Source organism: Oncorhynchus keta, chromosome 20 (assembly GCF_023373465.1).
Source record: "Oncorhynchus keta strain PuntledgeMale-10-30-2019 chromosome 20, Oket_V2, whole genome shotgun sequence".
Lineage (NCBI taxonomy): Eukaryota > Metazoa > Chordata > Actinopteri > Salmoniformes > Salmonidae > Oncorhynchus > Oncorhynchus keta.
The window spans coordinates 33752248-33777224 of record NC_068440.1 but is presented as its reverse complement, the minus strand read 5'-3'; the positions used below and the strand labels follow the sequence as shown (position 1 = coordinate 33777224).

At 44.2% G+C, this 24977-nt stretch overlaps 1 protein-coding gene and 1 long non-coding RNA gene across 18 annotated transcripts in view; both read right to left on the bottom strand.

The window, feature by feature from the left end:
* The window catches only part of LOC127909971 (uncharacterized), a 2685-nt gene extending 1705 nt beyond the window's left edge, over nt 1-980 (bottom strand). For 3 of the 4 annotated variants that reach the window (XR_008073185.1, XR_008073186.1, XR_008073188.1), the window contains exon 1: nt 901-980. This is a non-coding gene — a long non-coding RNA (uncharacterized LOC127909971). Of the gene's footprint in view, nt 1-162; nt 323-900 lie in introns of all 4 variants that reach the window. The other variant, XR_008073187.1, reaches the window with a different exon arrangement.
* Nucleotides 1-24977, bottom strand: part of LOC118399008 (focal adhesion kinase 1-like) — a 269083-nt gene that overhangs the window by 49766 nt on the left and 194340 nt on the right. For 9 of the 14 annotated variants that reach the window (XM_052472725.1, XM_052472724.1, XM_052472723.1 and 6 more), the window contains 7 exons: nt 24461-24538; nt 23538-23645; nt 19938-20055; nt 19050-19080; nt 14453-14526; nt 3487-3504; nt 2089-2145 (listed from right to left, as the gene is read on the bottom strand). In XM_052472725.1, the coding sequence (XP_052328685.1) occupies nt 2089-2145; nt 3487-3504; nt 14453-14526; nt 19050-19080; nt 19938-20055; nt 23538-23645; nt 24461-24538 (484 nt within the window). Of the gene's footprint in view, nt 1-2088; nt 2146-2250; nt 2401-3486; nt 3505-14452; nt 14527-19049; nt 19081-19937; nt 20056-23537; nt 23646-24460; nt 24539-24977 lie in introns of those variants that run through there. The other 5 variants (XM_052472718.1, XM_052472719.1, XM_052472721.1 and 2 more) reach the window with 3 other exon arrangements.

The following is a 24977-nucleotide window of genomic DNA, read 5'->3' as shown; positions in this document are numbered from 1 at the left end:
GAGACTCAGCATCATGGTCACTAAGGACCTGGGGTTACTGGAGACTCAGCATCATGGTCACTAAGGACCTGGGGTTACTGGAGACTCAGCATCATGGTCACTAAGGACCTGGGGTTACTGGAGACTCAGATCTCAGCATGGAGACTCATGGTCACTAAGGACCTGGGGTTACTGGAGACTCAGCATCATGGTCACTAAGGACCTGGGGTTACTGGAGACTCAGCATCATGGTCACTAAGGACCTGGGGTTACTGGAGACTCAGCATCATGGTCACTAAGGACCTGGGGTTACTGGAGACTCAGCATCATGGTCACTAAGGACCTGGGCTTACTGGAGACTCAGCATCATGGTCACTAAGGACCTGGGCTTACTGGAGACTCAGCATCATGGTCACTAAGGACCTGGGCTTACTGGAGACTCAGCATCATGGTCACTAAGGACCTGGCGTTACTGGAGACTCAGCATCATGGTCACTAAGGACCTGGGGTTACTGGGGTCATGGTCACTACTGGAGACTCAGCATCATGGTCAATAAGGACCAGGGGTTACTGGAGACTCAGCATCATGGTCACTAAGGACCTGGGGTTACTGGAGACTCAGCATCATGGTCACTAAGGACCTGGGGTTACTGGAGACTCAGCATCATGGTCACTAAGGACCTGGGGTTACTGGAGACTCAGCATCATGGTCACTAAGGACCTGGGGTTACTGGAGACTCAGCATCATGGTCACTAAGGACCTGGGGTTACTGGAGACTCAGCATCATGGTCACTAAGGACCTGGGGTTACTGGAGACTCAGCATCATGGTCACTAAGGACCTGGGGTTACTGGAGACTCAGCATCATGGTCACTAAGGACCTGGGGTTACTGGAGACTCAGCACCATGGTCACTAAGGACCTGGGGTTACTGGAGACTCAGCATCATGGTCACTAAGGACCTGGGGTTACTGGAGACTCAGCACCATGGTCACTAAGGACCTGGGGTTACTGGAGTCTCAGCATCATGGTCACTAAGGACCTGGGGTTACTGGAGACTCAGCATCATGGTCACTAAGGACCTGGGGTTACTGGAGACATATAATTTAAATGATTAGAACAGACATTGCCATGGGAGTCAATGTACAGTGGTGGGTGGACTGGCGGCTATGGGTGTACCATGGTCTGAGGGGCTTTATCCATTCTAATGATTCTAATTATATGACTAACTCATTCTTTCACTGCAGTACACTTAAAGGGCACCTGTCATATTTAGTCCTGAATGAGGACTACCTATTACATGAATATTGAAAATAATAACAATCAACATTTGTGACAGATATTCGTTTTTTTCTGAGGACGTACTACTGGGCTTTCCCTGGATACTTTCTTAAAGTATCAGTAAATCATAATGGAACAGAATCACTATCTGATTTGGACAGCATCATAACAGCAGTATTGAGTGAGGCAAGGATCATATGTAGACCATCAATATGAATAAGTGACTATTCTGTTCCTCACATACACGTTACAGCATGTGTGGAGTCTTATACTGTCACCATGACAACCAAACATTGGAGTGTCCCAGACAATCTGACTGTTGGACTAGTTACGTTTCCTAGACAAGACACACACACAGGCAGCGTGTGTCTGGTATTTGGTGGACTCTACAGTCTTCCAGCAGCCGTATCAACACATCCACAGAGCCTTAGGGGGAGAAGATAGTTCACGAATCAGAACCGGGGCCACTTCCAGGGAATTTGGAGAGAGAGAGAAGGATGAAGAGAGAGAAAGAAGGATGAAGAGAGAGAAAGAGAGAGAGATAGAAAGAAGAAGTGAAAGAGGAAAGAGACCAAGAGACAGAGAAAGAATGAATCAGATTGAGAGCGACCAAAAGAAAGTGTAAGCGAGAGACAGAGACAAAGAAAAAGAATGAGAGAGATAAAGAAACAGAGAGAAATAAAAGAGAGACCAAGAGGAAGTGGAAGAGAACTAGAGAAAAAGCATCTGGGCTGGATCCCTGGAGACAGTCTGGACAACAGATTGTCAGGGGACACATGACCAGAAACATACTGCACTACAATACCAGAGAGTACGGAGCTGCACTTACTTGAGGGCATGGTGTAGGTTTCCTCTTCGTCTATAATCTCAGCATAATCATCCGTCTCTGCAGAAACACAACAGCCTCGTGGTCAGTCCAGTCACACACACACACACACACACACCACCGTCAGAGACGGATACACACAAATAAAGCTAGCTAGACATGTACCCTTCCACACAAGCAACTACAGCCAGCTGAAAATAAATATTTGAGTCACACAGCAAGTGCTCCTCCACAAATTCCCACACTGCCGAACACAGAGAAAGACACACACGCTTTCTCGTACACACAGTCGCTCTCGTACAGTAAACACACACAGAAACACAAGCATTTGCACTCGCAACTCTCACAGTTTCAGCCACTCGTGTGTCTGTCTGCTCTGTCTGTCTAGCCAATCAGAACTCAGCAGTACAGCTGGGCTTCTGGGTTAGGGGGGAAGAAGAGGGAGGAGAGGGGATGTGGAGACGGAAAGGAGGGGGGTGGAACCAGTTATTCCCTTTTACTTCAGGAAAAGAGAAACAGAGAGAAGAGCCATCATACAGTCCTCTAGATGAACAGATTCAGGTGTTTACAGTAAGTGAACGGCCTCTGGCTGTCCAATCTTGACTTGATCGAAAATGGTCATTTGCTAGGTGTGCCTTCTTGGCTACTGTTCCTCTTAGGGAAGGGAGAACACCAGATTGTGTAGTGTTTAGCCAGCCGCCAGCCAAACTCAGCTCTCTTTATGGGGCCGAGCTGGGAGAGGGCTTGGACCTGGGCCCTTAAAGACGCAGGCAGACAGCAGGGACGGTATAGCCAAAAAGCCACTCAGAGTAGGAGTGCTGATCTACGATCATGCCCCCCCCCATCTATCTAACGTATTCATTATGATCAAAAAGGCACACCAAATCTGAGACTCTGTGAATACCGGTTCAGATTTTAGGACAGACAAACTGACCAGACCTGGGTTCGAAAATAGCCTAGCATTTGTTTTCTTTCAAATGCTTATCTGGCACCATGGAACCAATGGAATAGTCCCAAAAGTGCAAACCCTGCCAATTTGGCACTCTAGACAGGCTCAGACTTAATCGCTTCAAATCACACGGCAGCACTGCAGCTCGGACAGATTTCAGCACAATTTCTAGAGACGATGTTAACCGCTACATTGTTTCCCTAATTCCAATAACGTCTATTGCATGATTAGCGCATAACCAATGACAAACCCCTAGAAGAAGATGGATAAAAACAGATGGATTTAATTTGATTCATTTGATTGATATGATTCATGACTCATCATAAGGCACACACAGTAGAGTCATACACACACGAACCACAACCCCCAGAATCATCCCTCATGGCCCCAGTGAGTTAGTAGCAGGTGACAGGAAGGAATGAAGGGAAATATTAAAAGAAGCTAAACTTTACCATCCCCACTACAATCCTCTGCAAGTCCAAGGAGAGCATGCAAAACAGAGAGAATGAGGGAGAGAGAGAGAGAGAGAGAGAGAGAGAGAGAGAGAGAGAGAGAGAGAGGGGAGAAGGAGAGGTTACACACTTTTCACAAATATATGAAAAGTATAAAAGACAGTATAATTAATTAAAAATGGGCTTAATAATTGTTGCTGTAACACACTCCTTCAAGACAAGCAGTGACTGGGCATTTCAACAGTGTATCCAATCTATGCTTTTATTTAGTATCAGTGGGAAAGTTTCTACTTTAAATGGAGTTAGTCTGTAGTTGGAATGTGTGGAACCTGATTGAGTTTGTTGAAGGGACGGCCAGCATTGTTCTGAACGGGGTCGGTGGAGTTCATTGGCTATCACCTGGCTATTATTAGCATTGGAGGAGGCGAGATCAGGTGGGACCACTGAGAGGGCAGACACACAACTCCGGTATAAAGTAATTTTTTCCGAAATTGCCAGGTGCGTCCACTTATATCAGCACACTCGTAAACCTAACCATCACAAAACTTATATTCCATCAAATAAGCCTCACATAGCGAATTAGCAATGACATTTTTTGTAGAACAAATTCTAAACTTTCTCATTGACCTCCATACAAGAATTCCTCACTTCGTAGTATTATTTTTGTGGACAGATTTTGAGCGGAGTAAACCCTCTTGCTTCACATCTTCCTCTCTAGTGTTGGTTAACTTTGTTAGTTAGATAATTTTTGTTTTTACACATCCTTGAGGGCTAAAACTCAGGTTAGCGATATATACGCGATATATATGGTGCCAGTCAAAAGTTTTCTTAATTTTTTATTATTTTCTACATTGTAGAATAATAGTGATGACATCAAAACTATGAAAAAACACATATGGAATCATGTAGTAACCAAAAAACACATATTATTCAAAGTAGCCACTTGATGACACTCTTGGCATTCCCTCAACCAACTTCATCTGGGATGCTTTTCCAACTGTCTTGAAGGAGTTCCCACGTATGCTGAGCACTTGTTGGCTGCTTTTCCTTCACTCTGCAGTCCAACTCATCCCAAACCATCTCAATTGGATTGAGGTCAGGTGATTGTGGAGGCCAGGTCATCTGATGCAGCACTCCATCATTCTCCTTCTTGGTCAAATTGCCCTTACACAGCCTGGAGGTGTGTTGGGTCATTGTCCTGTTGAAAAACAAATTATAGTCCCACTAAGCGCAAACCAGATGGGATGACGTATCGCTGCAGAATGCTGTGGAATGCAGAATGCCAATATATTTGGATTTGTTTAACACTTATTTGGTTACCACATGATTCCATGTGTTATTTCATAGTTTTGATGTCTTCACTATTATTCTACAATGTACTAAAAATAATTTTTAAAAACCTTGAATGAGTAGGTGTGTCCAAACCTTTGACTAGTACTGTAAATATATACATCTGTGTGATTATAGCAATATAAATAGATGGATGTTAAGTCAAAAAGCTATTAAAGGGTGTTTCATCTTTAACCTCTCAGAAGCTATAGGTTATATCTGCCTGGTTGCTGATGTGGCCTGACAGGCTTACAGCAGTCCTGCACCATCAGCCCTGTTACAGCCCAGTCAGGCTTTTTACCAGGGCCCATAGGGCATAATACAGTGCCTTCGGAAAGCATTCAGACCCCTCGACTTTAACATTTTGTTACATTACAGCCTTATTCTAAAATTGATTAAATTGTCCCCCCCTCCTCATCAATCTACACACAATACACCATAATGACAAGGCAAAAACAGTTTTTTATAACATTTTACAAATGTATAAAACTTAAATATTACATTTACATAAGTATTCAGACCCTTTACTCTGTTGTAGCAACTTTGGCAGCGATTACAGCCTCGAGTCTTCTTGGGTATGACGCTACAAGCTTGGCACACCTGTAGTTGGGGAGTTTATCCCATTCTTCTCTGCAGATCCTCTCAAACTCTGTCAGGTTGGATGGGGAGCGTCGCTTTCTTGTCTCTCCAGAGATGTTCGATGGGTTCAAGTCCGGCCTCTAGCTGGGTCACTCAAAGACATTCAGAGACTTGTCCCGAAGCCACTCCTGTGTTGTCTTGGCTGTGTGCTTCGGGTCGTTGTCCTGTTGGAACGTGAACCTTCGCCCCAGTCTGAGGTCCTGAGAACTCTGGAGCAGGTTTTCATCAAGGGTCTCTCTGTACTTTGCTCCGAGTGGACCCAAAAACATCCCCACAGCATGATGCTGCCACCACCATGCTTCACTGTAGGGATGGTGCCAGGTTTCCTCCAGACATGACGCTTGGCATTAAGGCCAAAGAGTTCAAAACTTGATTTCATCAGACCAGAGAATCTTGTTTCTCATGGTCTGAGTCCGTTTAGGTGCCTTTTGGCAAACTTCAAGTGTGTTGTCATGTGCCTTTTACTGAAGTGGCTTCCGTCGGGCCAATCTACCATAAAGGCCTTTGGTGGAGTACTGTTGAGATGATTGTCCTTCTGGAAGGTTCTCCCATCTCCACATAGGAACTCTGGAGCTCTATCAGATTGACCATTGGGTTCTTGGTCACCTCCCTGACCAAGGCCCTTCTCCCCCGATTGCTCAGTTTGGCCGGACGGCCAGCTCTAGGAGTCTTAGTGGTTCCAAACATCTTCCATTTAAAAATGATGGAGGCCACTGTGTTCTTGGACATTTGCAAAAAGTTCAAAAATCCTGTTTTCGCATTGTCATGATGGGGTATTGTGTGTAGATCGATGAGGAAAAACATGTATTTAATCCATTGTAGAATAAGACTGTAACATAACAAAATGTGGAAAAAGGGAAGGGGTCTGAATACTTTCCAAATGCACTGCAGATAGGCAATAGGGTCCTGTTTGGGACTCTGCCTCTAGGCAGGGTAGCTTAGTGGTTAGAGCGTTGGACTAGTAACCGGAAGGTTGCAAGTTCAAATCCCGAGCTGACAAGGTACAAATCTGTCGTTCTGCCCCTGAACAGGCAGTTAACCCACTGTTCCTAGGCCGTCATTGAAAATAAGAATTTTGTTCTTAACTGACTTGCCTAGTTAAATAAAGGTAAAATAAATAAAATAAAATACTGATTTGCAAGGCCCTTCTCCCCCGATTGCTCAGTTTGGCCGGACGGCCAGCTCTAGGAGTCTTAGTGGTTCCAAACATCTTCCATTTAAGAATGACGGAGGCCACTGTGTTCTTGGGCATCTTCAATGCTGCAGACATTTTTTGGTACTGTGCCTCGACACAATCCTGTCTCGGAGCTCTACAGACAGTTACTTCGACCTCACGGCTTGGTTTTTGCTCTGATATGCACCGACAACTGTGGGACCTTATACAGACAGGAGTGCACCTTTTCAAATCATGTCCAATCAATTGAATTTACCACAGATGGACTCCCATCAAGTTGTTGTTGTTGAAACATCAAGGATGATCAATGGAAACAGGATGCACCGGAGCTCAATTTTGAGTCTCGTAGCAAAGGGTCTGAATACTTATGTAAATAAGGTTATTTCTGTTTTTTTATACATTTGCAAAAAGTTAAAAACTCCTGTTTTCGCATTGTCATGATGGGGTATTGTGTGTAGATCGATGAGGAAAAACATTTATTTAATCCATTGTAGAATAAGACTGTAACATAACAAAATGTGGAAAAAGGGAAGGGGTCTGAATACTTTCCGAATGCACTGCAGATAGGCAATAGGGTCCTGTTTGGGACTCCGCCTCTAGGCAGGGTACCCTAGTGGTTAGAGCGTGGGACTCCGCTTCTACTGATTTGCGGGCCATGGCTTGACTACAAGTAGCAGGCGACACCCTTCCCGGAAAACAAAATGTGGAATCAATTTAATCTTGCCGTCTTCAAAAGCTGAATGGGTTAAAAGGTGTTTTACTCTAAGATATGACAGGGGTAGGGCATGAGCAATGAGATGTTCCTTCTTCCTGGCAGGCTAGTTCTGTTCGGCCATTGTAGGTGTTGCTTTGTCAGGCATTTAAGGGTTTAGTGCACTTCACACTTTCTATCAACATCACCCCACTTCCCCTCAACCCCCTGGTCCTGTGTGTTTGTTTGTGTGTTGTGGATTTAGGCACTCAGTGTTAGTCAGAGAAAAACAAGAAGCAGGGTCAGTTTAGTCAGCCAATCAGAGCAGTTGTACCCTTTGACGGAGAGTCATGTGCTCAGAAGACAAAAGGAAGGAAAAAGCGCCTGGCTTTAGCAGGTTTAGGAGGTGTCGGGGTCACAGTTTACAGTCTTCAGCCAAGCAGAGATAGGGAGAGCGAGAGAGATGGTGAGAAGAAGAGAAGAATAGTGCTTCTGAAAAAAACAGGGTTATTTCTCCCAGGTTCAGATCTAGGATCAGCTTCCCCTCTGTCATTCCTAACCTTAACAATTAGTGGGGGAAATTACAAACTGAACCCATATCAGTGTCTAGGGGCACCTTCACCCTACGCCACAGAAAACACATTAGCAGACAGCATTTGTGAAGGAGTGATGAATGTTGGTGTAAAGAAATCATTATCACTCTGGCATGCCTGTCACGAAACTACATGAAATACGTCAGTAATAATAACATTAATCAATCTCTTCTTCCTTATACCAACCAACAGGGAAGTCAAAGACGACAGGGCAGTGCTAGCATCACTTTAAATACGACATTTCTGCATTTCCATCAACAGCACAGTAATAAGTCCTTCACTATTCTATACTGGGGCTAAGGAATTGATTTCCACTTCTTCAAAAGGTCTTGGATATGACCGTACGCTGACACAATATGGAATGAATTCAGTTAAATATGTTGGATTTATGCAGGCAGCTGCTGCAGCAGGGGGGCTTTTTATAAGGTTTTGAGCCATTTCTGAGTAATGGCTTTGATGGATGGTATCAAGGAGAACTGGTGTAGACATGGAACTCAGACCGCCTCTGAACACATTTACATTTAAGTCATTTAGCAGACGCTCTTATCCAGAGCGACTTACAAATTGGTGCATTCACCTTATGACATCCAGTGGAACAGCCACTTTACAATAGTGCATCTAAATCTTTTAAGGGGGGGGGGGGTGAGAAGGATTACTTTATCCTATCCTAGGTATTCCTTAAAGAGGTGGGGTTTCAGGTGTCTCCGGAAGGTGGTGATTGACTCCGCTGTCCTGGCGTCGTGAGGGAGTGTGTTCCACCATTGGGGAGCCAGAGCAGCGAACAGTTTTGACTGGGCTGAGGGGGAACTGTACTTCCTCAGTGGTAGGGAGGCGAGCAGGCCAGAGGTGGATGAACGCAGTGCCCTTGTTTGGGTGTAGGGCCTGATCAGAGCCTGGAGGTACTGAGGTGCCGTTCCCCTCACAGCTCCGTAGGCAAGCACCATGGTCTTGTAGCGGATGCGAGCTTCAACTGGAAGCCAGTGGAGAGAGCGGAGGAGCGGGGTGACGTGAGAGAACTTGGGAAGGTTGAACACCAGACGGGCTGCGGCGTTATGGATGAGTTGTAGGGGTTTAATGGCACAGGCAGGGAGCCCAGCCAACAGCGAGTTGCAGTAATCCAGACGGGAGATGACAAGTGCCTGGATTAGGACCTGCGCCGCTTCCTGTGTGAGGCAGGGTCGTACTCTGCGGATGTTGTAGAGCATGAACCTACAGGAACGGGCCACACTCCAGTAACACTCCGTTTAACCTCCGTGGACGTTTCGCCACATATCAAAAACACCGTCAAATGAAAAGCTGTCGTGGTAAGACTTCTGGGCATAAATCACATATACAACCCCCCCCCACTTCCCTGTATCTCCCTATGATCTTCCTCACTGTCACTGAATAACTTGTCAAAACTCCTAAAAAAAAGAAGACATTTTTAAAACACACTCAAATAGCATCCAGTCTGACAGTGAAACTGAAACAACCAGTATGACAATGTAATTACTGATATTGGTAAAGAGCAGACTTATCCCCTAGTTTATTTTTATTTTTTAAACTGCATTTAAATAAGTGTGTAATTTTGATATGCATACTGTGGGCATATGCTAAAAAAAATCATCAAACCATCTTGTTTGAAACAAATCAGTAAACTCAACCATCTATCTGGAATATACTATCTGTGAGTACTATACTCCTCAACCTTATATATCACTGTGTAGCTACAAGAGAGCTGACACCCCCTAAGAGACCCTCTGACACCCTCTGATCTTCCCAACCTCAGAGACCAGCTCTCAGCCCCATAGAACACAAGCATCTCTTTGATACCATACTGTCTGACTGTCTACCTCCCTAACCTCCGACCCCTGGTCAGTTAAATAGGGCCTGTCCAACCCCTTCAATCAGGCCTTTATCTGTAACTGGAGCTCCCAGGATATTAACATTCACCAGCCACATCACAAGCCTCTGACATTTAGAAGATGAAGAGAAACAGACTTGGGAAGAGAGAGGGAGGCAAAAGGATGGAGGGAAGAAGGGAGAGAGAGAGATGGGAGAGCGAGGGGAGAAAGAGAGAGGGATGAGGAAGAGGGGAAAGAGGATAGGGAAGAGGGAGAGAGAGGAGAGAAGAGGGAGTAGGGAGAGACTGAGAGAAGGGAGTTTGAAAGACGGCGAGAGATGGAGAGAGAGAAAGAGAGGACAGAGTTAGTGAGAGGGGAGAGAGACAGTGAGATGGAGAGGGGAGAGAGACAGAGAAAGAGAGGACAGAGACAGTGAGAGGGGAGAGAGACAGTGAGATGGAGAGGGGAGAGAGAGAGAAAGAGAGGACAGAGACAGTGAGAGGGGAGAGAGACAGTGAGATGGAGAGAGGAGAGAGAGAGAGAGAAAGAGAGGACAGAGACAGTGAGAGGGGAGAGAGACAGTGAGATGGAGAGGGGAGAGAGAGAGAAAGAGAGGACAGAGACAGTGAGAGGGGAGAGAGACAGTGAGATGGAGAGGGGAGAGAGACAGAGAAAGAGAGGACAGAGACAGTGAGAGGGGAAAGAGACAGTGAGATGGAGAGGGGAGAGAGAGAGAAAGAGAGGACAGAGACAGTGAGAGGGGAGAGAGACAGTGAGATGGAGAGGGGAGAGAGAGAGAGAAAGAGAGGACAGAGACAGTGAGAGGGGAGAGAGACAGTGAGATGGAGAGGGGAGAGAGAGAGGGAAAGAGAGGACAGAGACAGTGAGAGGGGAGAGAGACAGTGAGATGGAGAGGGGAGAGAGAGAGAAAGAGATGACAGAGACAGTGAGAGGGGAAAGAGACAGTGAGATGGAGAGGGGAGAGAGAGAGAAAGAGAGGACAGAGACAGTGAGAGGGGAGAGACAGTGAGATGGAGAGGGGAGAGAGAGAGAAAGAGAGGACAGAGACAGTGAGAGGGGAGAGAGACAGTGAGATGGAGAGGGGAGAGAGAGAGAAAGAGAGGACAGAGACAGTGAGAGGGGAGAGAGACAGTGAGATGGAGAGGGGAGAGAGACAGAGAAAGAGAGGACAGAGACAGTGAGAGGGGAGAGAGACAGTGAGATGGAGAGGGGAGAGAGAGAGAGAAAGAGAGGACAGAGACAGTGAGAGGGGAGAGAGACAGTGAGATGGAGAGGGGAGAGAGAGAGAGAAAGAGAGGACAGAGACAGTGAGAGGGGAGAGAGACAGTGAGATGGAGAGGGGAGAGAGAGAGAAAGAGAGGACAGAGACAGTGAGAGGGGAGAGAGACAGTGAGATGGAGAGGGGAGAGAGAGGGAAAGAGATGACAGAGACAGTGAGATGGAGAGGGGAGAGAGAGGGAAAGAGAGGACAGAGACAGTGAGAGGGGAGAGAGACAGTGAGATGGAGAGGGGAGAGAGAGAGAAAGAGAGGACAGAGACAGTGAGAGGGGAGAGAGACAGTGAGATGGAGAGGGGAGAGAGAGAGAGAAAGAGAGGACAGAGACAGTGAGAGGGGAGAGAGACAGTGAGATGGAGAGGGGAGAGAGAGAGAAAGAGAGGACAGAGACAGTGAGAGGGGAGAGAGACAGTGAGATGGAGAGGGGAGAGAGAGAGAAAGAGAGGACAGAGACAGTGAGAGGGGAGAGAGACAGTGAGATGGAGAGGGGAGAGAGACAGAGAAAGAGAGGACAGAGACAGTGAGAGGGGAGAGAGACAGTGAGATGGAGAGGGGAGAGAGACAGAGAAAGAGAGGACAGAGACAGTGAGAGGGGAGAGAGACAGTGAGATGGAGAGGGGAGAGAGAGAGAAAGAGAGGACAGAGACAGTGAGAGGGGAGAGAGACAGTGAGATGGAGAGGGGAGAGAGAGAGAAAGAGAGGACAGAGACAGGGAGAGGGGAGAGAGACAGTGAGATGGAGAGGGGAGAGAGACAGAGAAAGAGAGGACAGAGACAGTGAGAGGGGAGAGAGACAGTGAGATGGAGAGGGGAGAGAGAGGGAAAGAGAGGACAGAGACAGTGAGAGGGGAGAGAGACAGTGAGATGGAGAGGGGAGAGAGAGAGAAAGAGAGGACAGAGACAGTGAGAGGGGAGAGAGACAGTGAGATGGAGAGGGGAGAGAGAGAGAAAGAGAGGACAGAGACAGTGAGAGGGGAGAGAGACAGTGAGATGGAGAGGGGAGAGAGAGAGAAAGAGAGGACAGAGACAGTGAGAGGGGAGAGAGACAGTGAGATGGAGAGGGGAGAGAGAGAGACAGTGAGAGGGGAGAGAGACAGTGAGATGGAGAGGGAGAGAGAGAGACAGTGAGAGGGGAGAGAGACAGTGAGATGGAGAGGGGAGAGAGAGAGACAGTGAGAGTTGAGAGAGACAGTGAGATGGAGAGGGGAGAGAGAGAGAGAAAGAGAGGACAGAGACAGTGAGATGGAGAGGGGAGAGAGAGAGACAGTGAGATGGAGAGGGGAGAGAGAGAGACAGTGAGATGGAGAGGGGAGAGAGAGAGACAGTGAGAGGGGAGAGAGACAGTGAGATGGAGAGGGGAGAGAGAGAGAGAAAGAGAGGAGAGAGACAGTGAGATGGAGAGGGGAGAGAGAGAGAGAAAGAGAGGACAGAGACAGTGAGATGGAGAGGGGAGAGAGAGAGACAGTGAGAGGGGAGAGAGACAGTGAGATGGAGAGGGGAGAGAGAGAGAGAAAGAGAGGACAGAGACAGTGAGATGGAGAGGGGAGAGAGAGAGACAGTGAGATGGAGAGGGGAGAGAGAGAGACAGTGAGATGGAGAGGGGAGAGAGAGAGACAGTGAGAGGGGAGAGAGACAGTGAGATGGAGAGGGGAGAGAGAGAGAGAAAGAGAGGACAGAGACAGTGAGATGGAGAGGGGAGAGAGAGAGAGAAAGAGAGGACAGAGACAGTGAGATGGAGAGGGGAGAGAGAGAGACAGTGAGATGGAGAGGGGAGAGAGAGAGACAGTGAGATGGAGAGGGGAGAGAGAGAGACAGTGAGAGGGGAGAGAGACAGTGAGATGGAGAGGGGAGAGAGAGACAGTGAGAGGGGAGAGAGACAGTGAGATGGAGAGGGGAGAGAGAGAGACAGTGAGAGGGGAGAGAGACAGTGAGATGGAGAGGGGAGAGAGAGAGAGAAAGAGAGGACAGAGACAGTGAGATGGAGAGGGGAGAGAGAGAGAGAAAGAGAGGACAGAGACAGTGAGATGGAGAGGGGAGAGAGAGAGACAGTGAGAGGGGAGAGAGACAGTGAGATGGAGAGGGGAGAGAGAGAGAGAAAGAGAGGACAGAGACAGTGAGATGGAGAGGGGAGAGAGAGAGACAGTGAGAGGGGAGAGACAGTGAGATGGAGAGGGGAGAGAGAGAGAGACAGTGAGAGTTGAGAGAGACAGTGAGATGGAGAGGGGAGAGAGAGAGAGAAAGAGAGGACAGAGACAGTGAGATGGAGAGGGGAGAGAGAGAGACAGTGAGAGGGGTAAAGATAAAGACATTCTCCTTGTCTGATGCTAATGATACGTAAGTGAAGCTAAAGCGTGGACCCAACTGCTCCCGAGTCTAAGGCCGTCAACATGCTTCGGTTCAGCTGGCACCAAATGCGGCTATGTGAACTGAACAAGTGTGCTCCCTTAAAGTGGTAATAGTACTGCTGGTCCATCTTGAGACGCCTGAGCCAGTATACCCTTCCCCAAAACAGTCTAAATTAATGCAAGGTGTAAAGAATTATGACAGATTTCTTGACTTATGTTTTTTCCGAGGAGATCTTAGTCGCGCAATTTTACAGCTAACTAAAAGATGTTTGGTGCAGTATTTCTCAAGTGAAAAAATGTGCATGAAAACATGTCTTCTATTGTTGAGAGACAACAAACACTTAATTGAAGAAACCTTACTGTTGACCAATGACCGACGAAGGGGCGTAGACTTAAGCTCCGGACTTCAGCTTGCCTTGAGACCCTAATCATACTATTACCAAACCCCTAAAAGTAGTTCACACCTAGGGGGCATGGACCCTACATGGATGGTTGATGCTGTTGACAGTGCTGGGGGGTTGGAGAGAGGTTCAGACATCCTTCTGGGCCCTTGTGTTTGCATGGGTCTCTCCAGCTGCAGGCCTTGGCACCCCTCACACCACCAATCCCCTCCCGTCCTCCCCGTCTCCTTAGCAGTGACTCCTCCTGCCACTTGCTAATCCACAAGCTAAGACTGCAGTGTTCAGTTACAGTGTGATAGATGTGCCTCATGCAATTCAAGGTGTACTGCTGCTGCTAAATCACTGCCTCAACTGAAAAAAAAACAAGATGAGCTTTTAAGATCTGAGTGACATGTGAGAAACCTCCAAGGTAACAATCTATAGCGAGCTTGTAATGCTGAAAGTGTAGCCAACCATATGAATAGATGAATAGAAGTACGCTCCAGGAAGAACCAAACACCCACAAACATCCAAGTAAGGACTTTCAAGCTGGGATCAGCTTGAGTGTCATTATCTGATTAAAGCATGGTCATCTTCGCTCCAGCAACCGCACATATATCGACTTCCATCAATAGCCCAGCTATGTACAGTACAGTAAGATAGTCAGAGATGATTGATGAGGCACTGATCTCTTACCTGAGACAGAGATGGCACGCACCCCAGCGCTCCGGACCACCCCCTCTACCACCTTCTTCTCATTGTTAGGTACCCTGCAGGGTAAAGAGCAGAGACCGAGTGGATCAACAGGAGAAATTCCCAAACCTAAAACCAGTTAGTAAATCAACAGCGTCCACAGGAACTCCAGGATGTTCAAGTGCATTCCTGAAAAGAGTACCATTCTCCTCCTGGAGCCATTAAACAGTCTTGGAAGGATGTAGTGCTAAGGTGCAGGACCAATAAGGGGACTAGGGAGGAGGAATTCTCATAAATTACTACTCTTTATCAGGATTTATCAGGAGAGAGAGAGAGAGAGAGAGAGAGAAAGAGTGAAAGTGAAAGATGTAGGTAGAGAGAGAGAGAGAGAGAGAAAAGTGAAAGATGTAGGTAGAGAGAGAGAGAGAGAGAGAGAGAGAGAGAGAGAGAGAGAGAGAGAGAGAGAGAGAGAGACTTTACAAGCGTTTGAAAACACTAAGTGGAAAATATTTGGCTCCGTAATGGTTATCCTTATTTGACCAAAGCCCAGAGGGCCAAAGAGCAGAGAGAGAGAGAGAGAAAAATAGAGAGGGAGAAAAGGTGTACTTTTGGAAAAACCCTCTCTAGCTCTAGATGTAGTAGGGCTGGATAAGGGCTGGATAAGGGCGTTCGCTAAATTACTCAAATATACATGTTAAATGTGCTTCAGGGCTGACCCCATTTAGTCGACTGGTCGATTGTTTGGTTGACAGGCTATTGGTCGACCGAGATTTTTTTAATCAAGCAGTGGCAAATACATAAAAATAATTTATGTCACACGAGACACCTGTCTGAATGATGCCTGTCTGAGTGGACTAATCCATTGCAGAGTCCATTGGGAGGGGGGGATGACACACCAGTATCACCCAGTAATATATTTACTATTAATTACCATCATTTAGAAATTACAATGGTTATGGTAATTGCTGTTAATACATTCAATATATTATTTTTACAGTCTTACCGTCGTCATTGTAGTTGTGTACAGAGCGCATAACGTAGGCTACACTTGTGAGGAAAAGGTTTCTGTTTATTTCATTCCATTTACGAGTTGTCAATTTATTCATTGTGTTTGTTTTGTAGCGCTCCTGTCAATCTTGAGTAAGGACGCGCACCTGATTACCCATAGAAGTAGTCCTAGGCTAGCTGGCCCGCGCGCAAATGTAGGCTTATAAATGTGACCATTTTGGGGATCTGATACTATTTATGATTGTCTTAACTCAAACTGAAAGTAAACTAAGTTTGTTTTTACATCCATTGAGAATGACAATAGATCCTTAACGTAGCCTATTTGAAAAATCTTTCCAGCTCTCTTTCGATAACCACTCAGCATAAAATGGGGAAAAAATGACATGCTCTGATCTATTGGAAACATCATAAAATAGGCCTACATGATTACTTCTAATCCTTTGCTAAATAGCCCACAGCTGTGTCTGTCTGTCTGTCCAGAGCTCACTGGCACGGGGAAACTCTGAGGGCCCAGAATATTTGATAGAACATTGCAAGTTTGATAGCACAAGCTATGGGCTGAAGGAGTTAATAGATGATACAATGTTTCAAGTTCCTTGCAGACAGGCCATGTGTAGCCAATGTGATTTATAGGATATTTATCAGGATATTTCCTGCAATGTTTTTATTCGTTGGCTTTATATAGGCTATTTTTACATATTGGCAATAGAAGTGTCTTTTAGATTCGTGTCATGTTGATTAACCACATGACATTAGTTTCGAGATATGAAGACTGAGAAATGAAATGAAACTGTTCCACCGAAAATGCGCAAATGAAAATCATAACTGGCACGCAGATCCCTATAAATGGTACGATAACTTGGCACGCAGATCCCTATAAATGGTACGATAACTTGGCACGCAGATCCCTATAAATGGTACGATAACTTGGCTCGCAGATCCCTATAAATGGTACGATAACTTGGCACGCAGATCCCTATAAATGCTACCCTGTACATTACATTGGTGTAGTCTATGACCCTGTACATTACATTGGTGTAGTCTATGACCCTGTACATTACATTGGTGTAGCCTATGACCCTGTACATTACATTGGTGTAGTCTATTACCCTGTACATTACATTGGTGTAGTCTATTACCCTGTACATTACATTGGTGTAGCCTATGACCCTGTACATTACATTGGTGTAGTCTATGACCCTGTACATTACATTGGTGTAGTCTATTACCCTGTACATTACATTGGTGTAGCCTATGACCCTGTACATTACATTGGTGTAGTCTATTACCCTGTACATTACATTGGTGTAGCCTATGACCCTGTACATTACATTGGTGTAGCCTATGACCCTGTACATTACATTGGTGTAGCCTATTACCCTGTACATTACATTGGTGTAGTCTATGACCCTGTACATTACATTGGTGTAGCCTATTACCCTGTACATTACATTGGTGTAGTCTATTACCCTGTACATTACATTGGTGTAGTCTATTACCCTGTACATTACATTGGTGTAGTCTATTACCCTGTACATTACATTGGTGTAGCCTATTACCCTGTACATTACATTGGTGTAGCCTATTACCCTGTACATTACATTGTAGTAGCCTATTACCCTGTACATTACATTGGTGTAGCCTATGACCCTGTACATTACATTGGTGTAGCCTATGACCCTGTACATTACATTGGTGTAGTCTCTTACCCTGTACATTACATTGGTGTAGTCTATGACCCTGTACATTACATTGGTGTAGTCTATTACCCTGTACATTACATTGGTGTAGCCTATGACCCTGTACATTACATTGGTGTAGCCTATGACCCTGTACATTACATTGGTGTAGCCTACTACCCTGTACATTACATTGGTGTAGCCTATTACCCTGTACATTACATTGGTGTAGCCTATGACCCTGTACATTACATTGGTGTAGCCTATGACCCTGTACATTACATTGGTGTAGTCTCTTACCCTGTACATTACATTGGTGTAGTCTATGACCCTGTACATTACATTGGTGTAGTCTATTACCCTGTACATTACATTGGTGTAGCCTATGACCCTGTACATTACATTGGTGTAGCCTATGACCCTGTACATTACATTGGTGTAGCCTACTACCCTGTACATTACATTGGTGTAGTCTATGACCCTGTACATTACATTGGTGTAGTCTATGACCCTGTACATTACATTGGTGTAGTCTATGACCCTGTACATTACATTGGTGTAGCCTATGACCCTGTACATTACATTGGTGTAGTCTATTACCCTGTACATTACATTGGTGTAGCCTATTACCCTGTACATTACATTGGTGTAGTCTATTACCCTGTACATTACATTGGTGTAGCCTATTACCCTGTACATTACATTGGTGTAGCCTATTACCCTGTACATTACATTGGTGTAGCCTATTACCCTGTACATTATATTGGTGTAGTCTATTACCCTGTACATTACATTGGTGTAGCCTATTACCATGTACATTACATTGGTGTAGTCTATGACCCTGTACATTACATTGGTGTAGTCTATGACCCTGTACATTACATTGGTGTAGTCTATTACCCTGTACATTACATTGGTGTAGTCTATTACCCTGTACATTACATTGGTGTAGTCTATTACCCTGTACATTACATTGGTGTAGCCTATTACCCTGTACATTACATTGGTGTAGCCTATTACCCTGTACATTACATTGTAGTAGCCTATTACCCTGTACATTACATTGGTGTAGCCTATGACCCTGTACATTACATTGGTGTAGCCTATGACCCTGTACATTACATTGGTGTAGTCTCTTACCCTGTACATTACATTGGTGTAGTCTATGACCCTGTACATTACATTGGTGTAGTCTATTACCCTGTACATTACATTGGTGTAGTCTATTACCCTGTACATTACATTGGTGTAGTCTATTACCCTGTACATTATATTGGTGTAGTCTATTACCCTGTACATTACATTGGTGTAGCCTATGACCCTGTACATTACATTGGTGTAGCCTATGACCCTGTACATTACATTGGTGTAGCCTATGACCCTGTACATTACATTGGTGTAGCCTATTACCCTGTACATTACATTGGTGTAGCCTATTACCATGTACATTACATTGGTGTAGCCTATTACCCTGTACATTACATTGGTGTAGCCTATTACCCTGTACATTACATTGGTGTAGTCTATTACCATGTACATTACATTGGTGTAGTCTATTACCCTGTACATTACATTGGTGTAGCCTATGACCCTGTACATTACATTGGTGTAGCCTATGACCCTGTACATTACATTGGTGTAGCCTATTACCCTGTACATTACATTGGTGTAGTCTATTACCCTGTACATTACATTGTACAATGGCTGTGATTTGATAACAGAGCTGACGCTTGGAGTCCTAAAAAATACATTTACTGAGCAGATACTTTTTTTTTTGTTGCACTATTGTTTGTTTGTTTGTTTCTTCCACAGTTATTTATGTTTATACTATCATTTAGGTGTTTTATGTGAATGAACATTCAAAATATACCCATTGATCAATAATGTTGTGTACCGGGATGGAAGATACTCACTTAGGGATTGACGGCAACGCTCTCTCTCCCTCTGTTTAACAAAAAATACAGACGAGAAATATTGTCAAGCAAAGCAGATACCGTAAAACAATGCAAGACATGTTCATCATTTTGAGTAAATCCAAAGAAGAGGTGTGTGGGTGAGGAAAGCCTGTTTCAACTGTTCCCCTGCTCCCCTTCCTCCCACACGGGAATAAGCAGACAGTCCAACTCCAAAGAAGGCTTAATATCCCCCCTCCCAAAAACGAATCTGCTCCTAGGAAAGACCAAGGTGTTTTATGTTGAAAATAAACCAGATCTCCATCAGACTGATACAAGCATTGAGTGTATTGACACGGAATTTACCTACAACCACTATCAATGTGTAATAAAGGCATTGGGGAAGTCATGAACACAACAAAACAATTCTATATGAGTGTATTTCCAAATCAAACTACAACTGGAAACCTTAGAAAACGGGAAGAGTTTAAAAATAACACTACAGGCAACTTTTGTGGTGATTGTCTAACGTTTGGCCTAATACAATGCATTCCATTTAGACTCAAATAAGACCAGCACCCAAGGCAGAGTGAATCTGTCACCGTAACTGGAGCGACGCAGTCTTGAAATCCTAGTAAGGTCAACACTCAAACACCAACATACTTCAACTACAGTAATCATTGTTAGTAGTAATATCTTTTTGAGACTGTTTGAGACATATCTGTGACTGCCATAACACAGTCGTCAAAACCATAAACATGTAAGCAGCCCCCATACAAAATAAAACTGTGTGTGTGTGTGTCAAAGGCAGAGTGCAACTGGCACTAGCAACACAATGAACATACACTGGTACCTCCTGGTATGATTTCGAGACAGTATGTGTGTGTGTGTGGGGGGGGGGAGACGTACCTTTCTGTGGCCGTATGATGAAGGACTGGGTGGCTCCGTTGACCAGGCGACAGTAGCCGTCTATGAGGTCGGCCATGTTTTCAGCTGTGGTGAGTGACGGCGTGGTCACTGTGAGAGGCTATGGACACAGAGCAGCAGCCCACAAAGAGTCATTATTGCCAGGACAGGCAGAGGAACAGACAGACAGACAGACAGACCGGGATGTTACAACTGTTCTGCTCTGCCTGGGGCTGCCAGCTGCCCCTCCCATCACACATCTCTACTGTATTCACTAACACACTGGCTAGTGTCATCCTCTATGGCTGACAGAGTAGTAACTCAACACTATAATCATCCTCTACAACAGACAGAGTAGTAACCCAATACATTAATCATCCTCTATGGCTGACAGAGTAGTAACTCAATACTACAATCATCCTCTATGGCTGACAGAGTAGTAACCCAATACATTAATCATCCTCTACAACAGACAGAGTAGTAACCCAATACTATAATCATCCTCTACAACAGACAGAGTAGTAACCCAATACATTAATCATCCTCTATGACTGACAGAGTAGTAACTCAATACTATAATCATCCTCTATGGCTGACAGAGTAGTAACCCAATACATTAATCATCCTCTATGGCTGACAGAGTAGTAACTCAATACTACAATCATCCTCTATGGCTGACAGAGTAGTAACCCAATACATTAATCATCCTCTACAACAGACAGAGTAGTAACCCAATACTATAATCATCCTCTACAACAGACAGAGTAGTAACCCAATACATTAATCATCCTCTATGACTGACAGAGTAGTAACCCAATACTATAATCATCCTCTATGGCTGACAGAGTAGTAACCCATACTATAATCATCCTCTACAACAGAGAGTAGTAACCCAATACATTAATCATCCTCTATGACTGACAGAGTAGTAACCCAATACTATAATCATCCTCTACAACAGACAGAGTAGTAACCCAATACTATAATCATCCTCTATGACGACAGAGTAGTAACCCAATACTATAATCATCCTCTATGACTGACAGAGTAGTAACCCATACTATAATCATCCTCTACAACAGACAGAGTAGTAACCCAATACATTAATCATCCTCTATGACTGACAGAGTAGTAACCCAATACTATAATCATCCTCTACAACAGACAGAGTAGTAACCCAATACTATAATCATCCTCTATGACGACAGAGTAGTAACCCAATACTATAATCATCCTCTATGACTGACAGAGTAGTAACCCAATACTACAATCATCCTCTATGGCTGACAGAGTAGTAACCCAATACTACAATCATCCTCTATGGCTGACAGAGTAGTAACCCAATACTATAATCATCCTCTATGGCTGACAGAGTAGTAACCCAATACTATAATCATCCTCTATGGCTGACAGAGTAGTAACTCAATACTACAATCATCCTCTATGGCTGACAGAGTAGTAACCCAATACATTAATCATCCTCTATGACGACAGAGTAGTAACCCAATACTATAATCATCCTCTATGACTGACAGAGTAGTAACCCAATACTACAATCATCCTCTATGACGACAGAGTAGTAACCCAATACTAGAATCATCCTCTACAACAGACAGAGTAGTAACCCAATACTATAATCATCCTCTATGGCTGACAGAGTAGTAACCCAATACTATAATCATCCTCTATGGCTGACAGAGTAGTAACTCAATACTACAATCATCCTCTATGGCTGACAGAGTAGTAACCCAATACTATAATCATCCTCTATGGCTGACAGAGTAGTAACTCAATACTACAATCATCCTCTATGGCTGACAGAGTAGTAACCCAATACTATAATCATCCTCTATGGCTGACAGAGTAGTAACTCAATACTACAATCATCCTCTATGGCTGACAGAGTAGTAACCCAATACTATAATCATCCTCTACAACAGACAGAGTAGTAACCCAATACTATAATCATCCTCTATGGCTGACAGAGTAGTAACCCAATACTATAATCATCCTCTATGGCTGACAGAGTAGTAACTCAATACTACAATCATCCTCTATGGCTGACAGAGTAGTAACCCAATACATTAATCATCCTCTATGACGACAGAGTAGTAACCCAATACTACAATCATCCTCTATGGCTGACAGAGTAGTAACTCAATACTATAATCATCCTCTATGACTGACAGAGTAGTAACCCAATACTATAATCATCCTCTATGGCTGACAGAGTAGTAACCCAATACTATAATCATCCTCTATGGCTGACAGAGTAGTAACTCAATACTACAATCATCCTCTATGGCTGACAGAGTAGTAACCCAATACATTAATCATCCTCTACAACAGACAGAGTAGTAACCCAATACTATAATCATCCTCTATGGCTGACAGAGTAGTAACCCAATACTATAATCATCCTCTATGGCTGACAGAGTAGTAACCCAATACTATACTCATCCTCTATGGCTGACAGAACAGTAACTCAATACTATAATCATCATCTATGGCTGACAGAGTAGTAACCCAATACTACAATCATCCTCTATGGCTGACAGAGTAGTAACCCAATACTATAATCATCCTCTACAACAGACAGAGTAGTAACCCAATACTATAATCATCCTCTACAACAGACAGAGTAGTAACCCAATACTATAATCATCCTCTACAACAGACAGAGTAGTAACTACTACAACATCCTCTACAACAGACAGAGTAGTAACCCAATACTATAATCATCCTCTACAACAGACAGACAGAGTAGTAACCCAATAATCATCCGCTATAATCATAATCATCCTCTCTACAACAGACAGAGTAGTAACCCAATACTATAATCATCCTCTACAGACAGAGTAGTAACCCAATACTATAATCATCCTCTACAACAGACAGAGTAGTAACCCAATACTATAATCATCCTCTACAACAGACAGAGTAGTAACCCAATACTATAATCATCCTCTACAACAGACAGAGTAGTAACCCAATACTATAATCATCCTCTACAACAGACAGAGTAGTAACCCAATACTATAATCATCCTCTACAACAGACAGAGTAGTAACCCAATACATGAATCATCCGCTATGACAGACAGAGTAGTAACCCAATACTACAATCATCCTCTATGGCTGACAGAGTAGTAACTCAATACTACAATCATCCTCTACAACAGACAGAGTAGTAACCCAATACTACAATCATCCTCTTTGGCTGACAGACAGAGTAGTAAACCAATACGACAATCATCCTCTACAACAGACAGAGTAGTAACCCAATACTACAATCATCCTCTATGGCCGGGCCATCACAAATGAAAGGGCCCCTGAGTGGATGAATGTGTGTTACAGTAAGAGTCGTCTCCAACAGAAAGACGATGTGGAACCATTTGGAAATGGCGGAGTGCAGGCTGCAAAACAATACATTTTGGAATGGGTGAAATGAGCAGCATTTACAACAGATATCTCAATTTGTGTACATTTTAAACACGTTGAGTCATGGTAAGGGATATTATTATGTGTGTGCATCCTTAAGGTACTTTACCCTACATATATAAAGAATAGGGTGCCATCTGTGACAACCATGGTTGATTGGTACCTCAGCAGCACCGGTCACGTTGAGCTGCAGCATGCCCTTCCTCTCCTTGTCCTCCATGACGGAGTACCCAATGGTCTGCACCTGGGTGAAGTTGGCCAGGTGGGTTGGCTGGAGGGGAGGAATTAATCAATATATCAATTAATCAAATATTGTTTATTTTTTTACATCATAAACTGTGCTGCAGAGGATAATCAGGTTGAATCAACATCGTTCCCACGTCATTTCTTTTAACTCATGTTGAATTAACGTGTACTAGACGTTGAATTGATGTCTGTGCCCAGTAGGGTTGTGTTTTTGAGAAAGGAAAATGTTGCTGTACGGCGTAAAGTAGAACTAACTTTTAAAATGGTCACAATATTTCTCTTATTTTGTGTTATCCATCTATTCTTTCATTGGAAACACTTCATTTCAAGCTGCTACATTTCTGTTGTTGATAGGGATGTTTTTTGGCGTATCGTTTGCGTACAGAACAAGAGGGGTCTCTTCGATTCCAGAAATAAACTTTCTTAAAACCTTGGCTCACAGTGAAATAACAAGGAGAAAATATGACACTCTCAGTTTGGTGGGTAAAAACCCTCAGGGGCGATTTTGGGAGGATCTTACTTAACAGTCTCTCTCACTCTCATTACCTCAGCCCCTGAAGACATCATGACATAATGACTAGGAATGCTCTTTGAAAACCAATATTTTCAGGGGAAATAAATATTGTATAGTGAGGGGAAAGAGAGAATAGCCCATAGGTTAGACTAGCCCTGAGGAAGACCACACCATGTAATGGTCCTAAATATCTTTGAGAAAGTTTGATGTTCTTGGTTTTAAACTATAGAAGTCATATTACTGCAAGGCCTGTGCTTGTTTTGTGTGGAGATGCAAGAGAAGGATACACAACACGAGAAATATGAATATGAACATTTCCTACTTACAGTTGAGCCCTTGTCTGTAAGGTAGCTAATGCCTTCCTCAGGTCCGATGGCTAACTCTACTTGGATGACCCAGCTCAACTGTCAGTAAGATAGAGAGAAAGAACCATTGGGATGGTTGTCTTCAGTTCAGTCACAAATCAAGAAGAGACATACACAATGAGTGTCAAACAGAGTGTTCAGTCTGTCGGCTTCCAAGTGTCAACTCATAACCCTGAAAACACCTGTGTGCTACATCCCTGAGGTCATTGTCATTGCTGGATAAAACTAAAAAACACATTGTGTTCATTATGTCCAGCAGGGGTCACTATGCAACCGTCATTTCATTAAGGCTGCAGAGAGAGACAGACGGAATCATCCAAATTACAACCCTGATATCTGGGCTCGACTCCACTGTCTGACAACATCACAATTTAATGGTTGAGATAAACAAGTTTAACCTTGGAAATAATCATGCGATGTAAAAATCCATCGTCATGACAGTTGTTTTGCTCTTTACTGAAGGTGCTACATCTTGAAC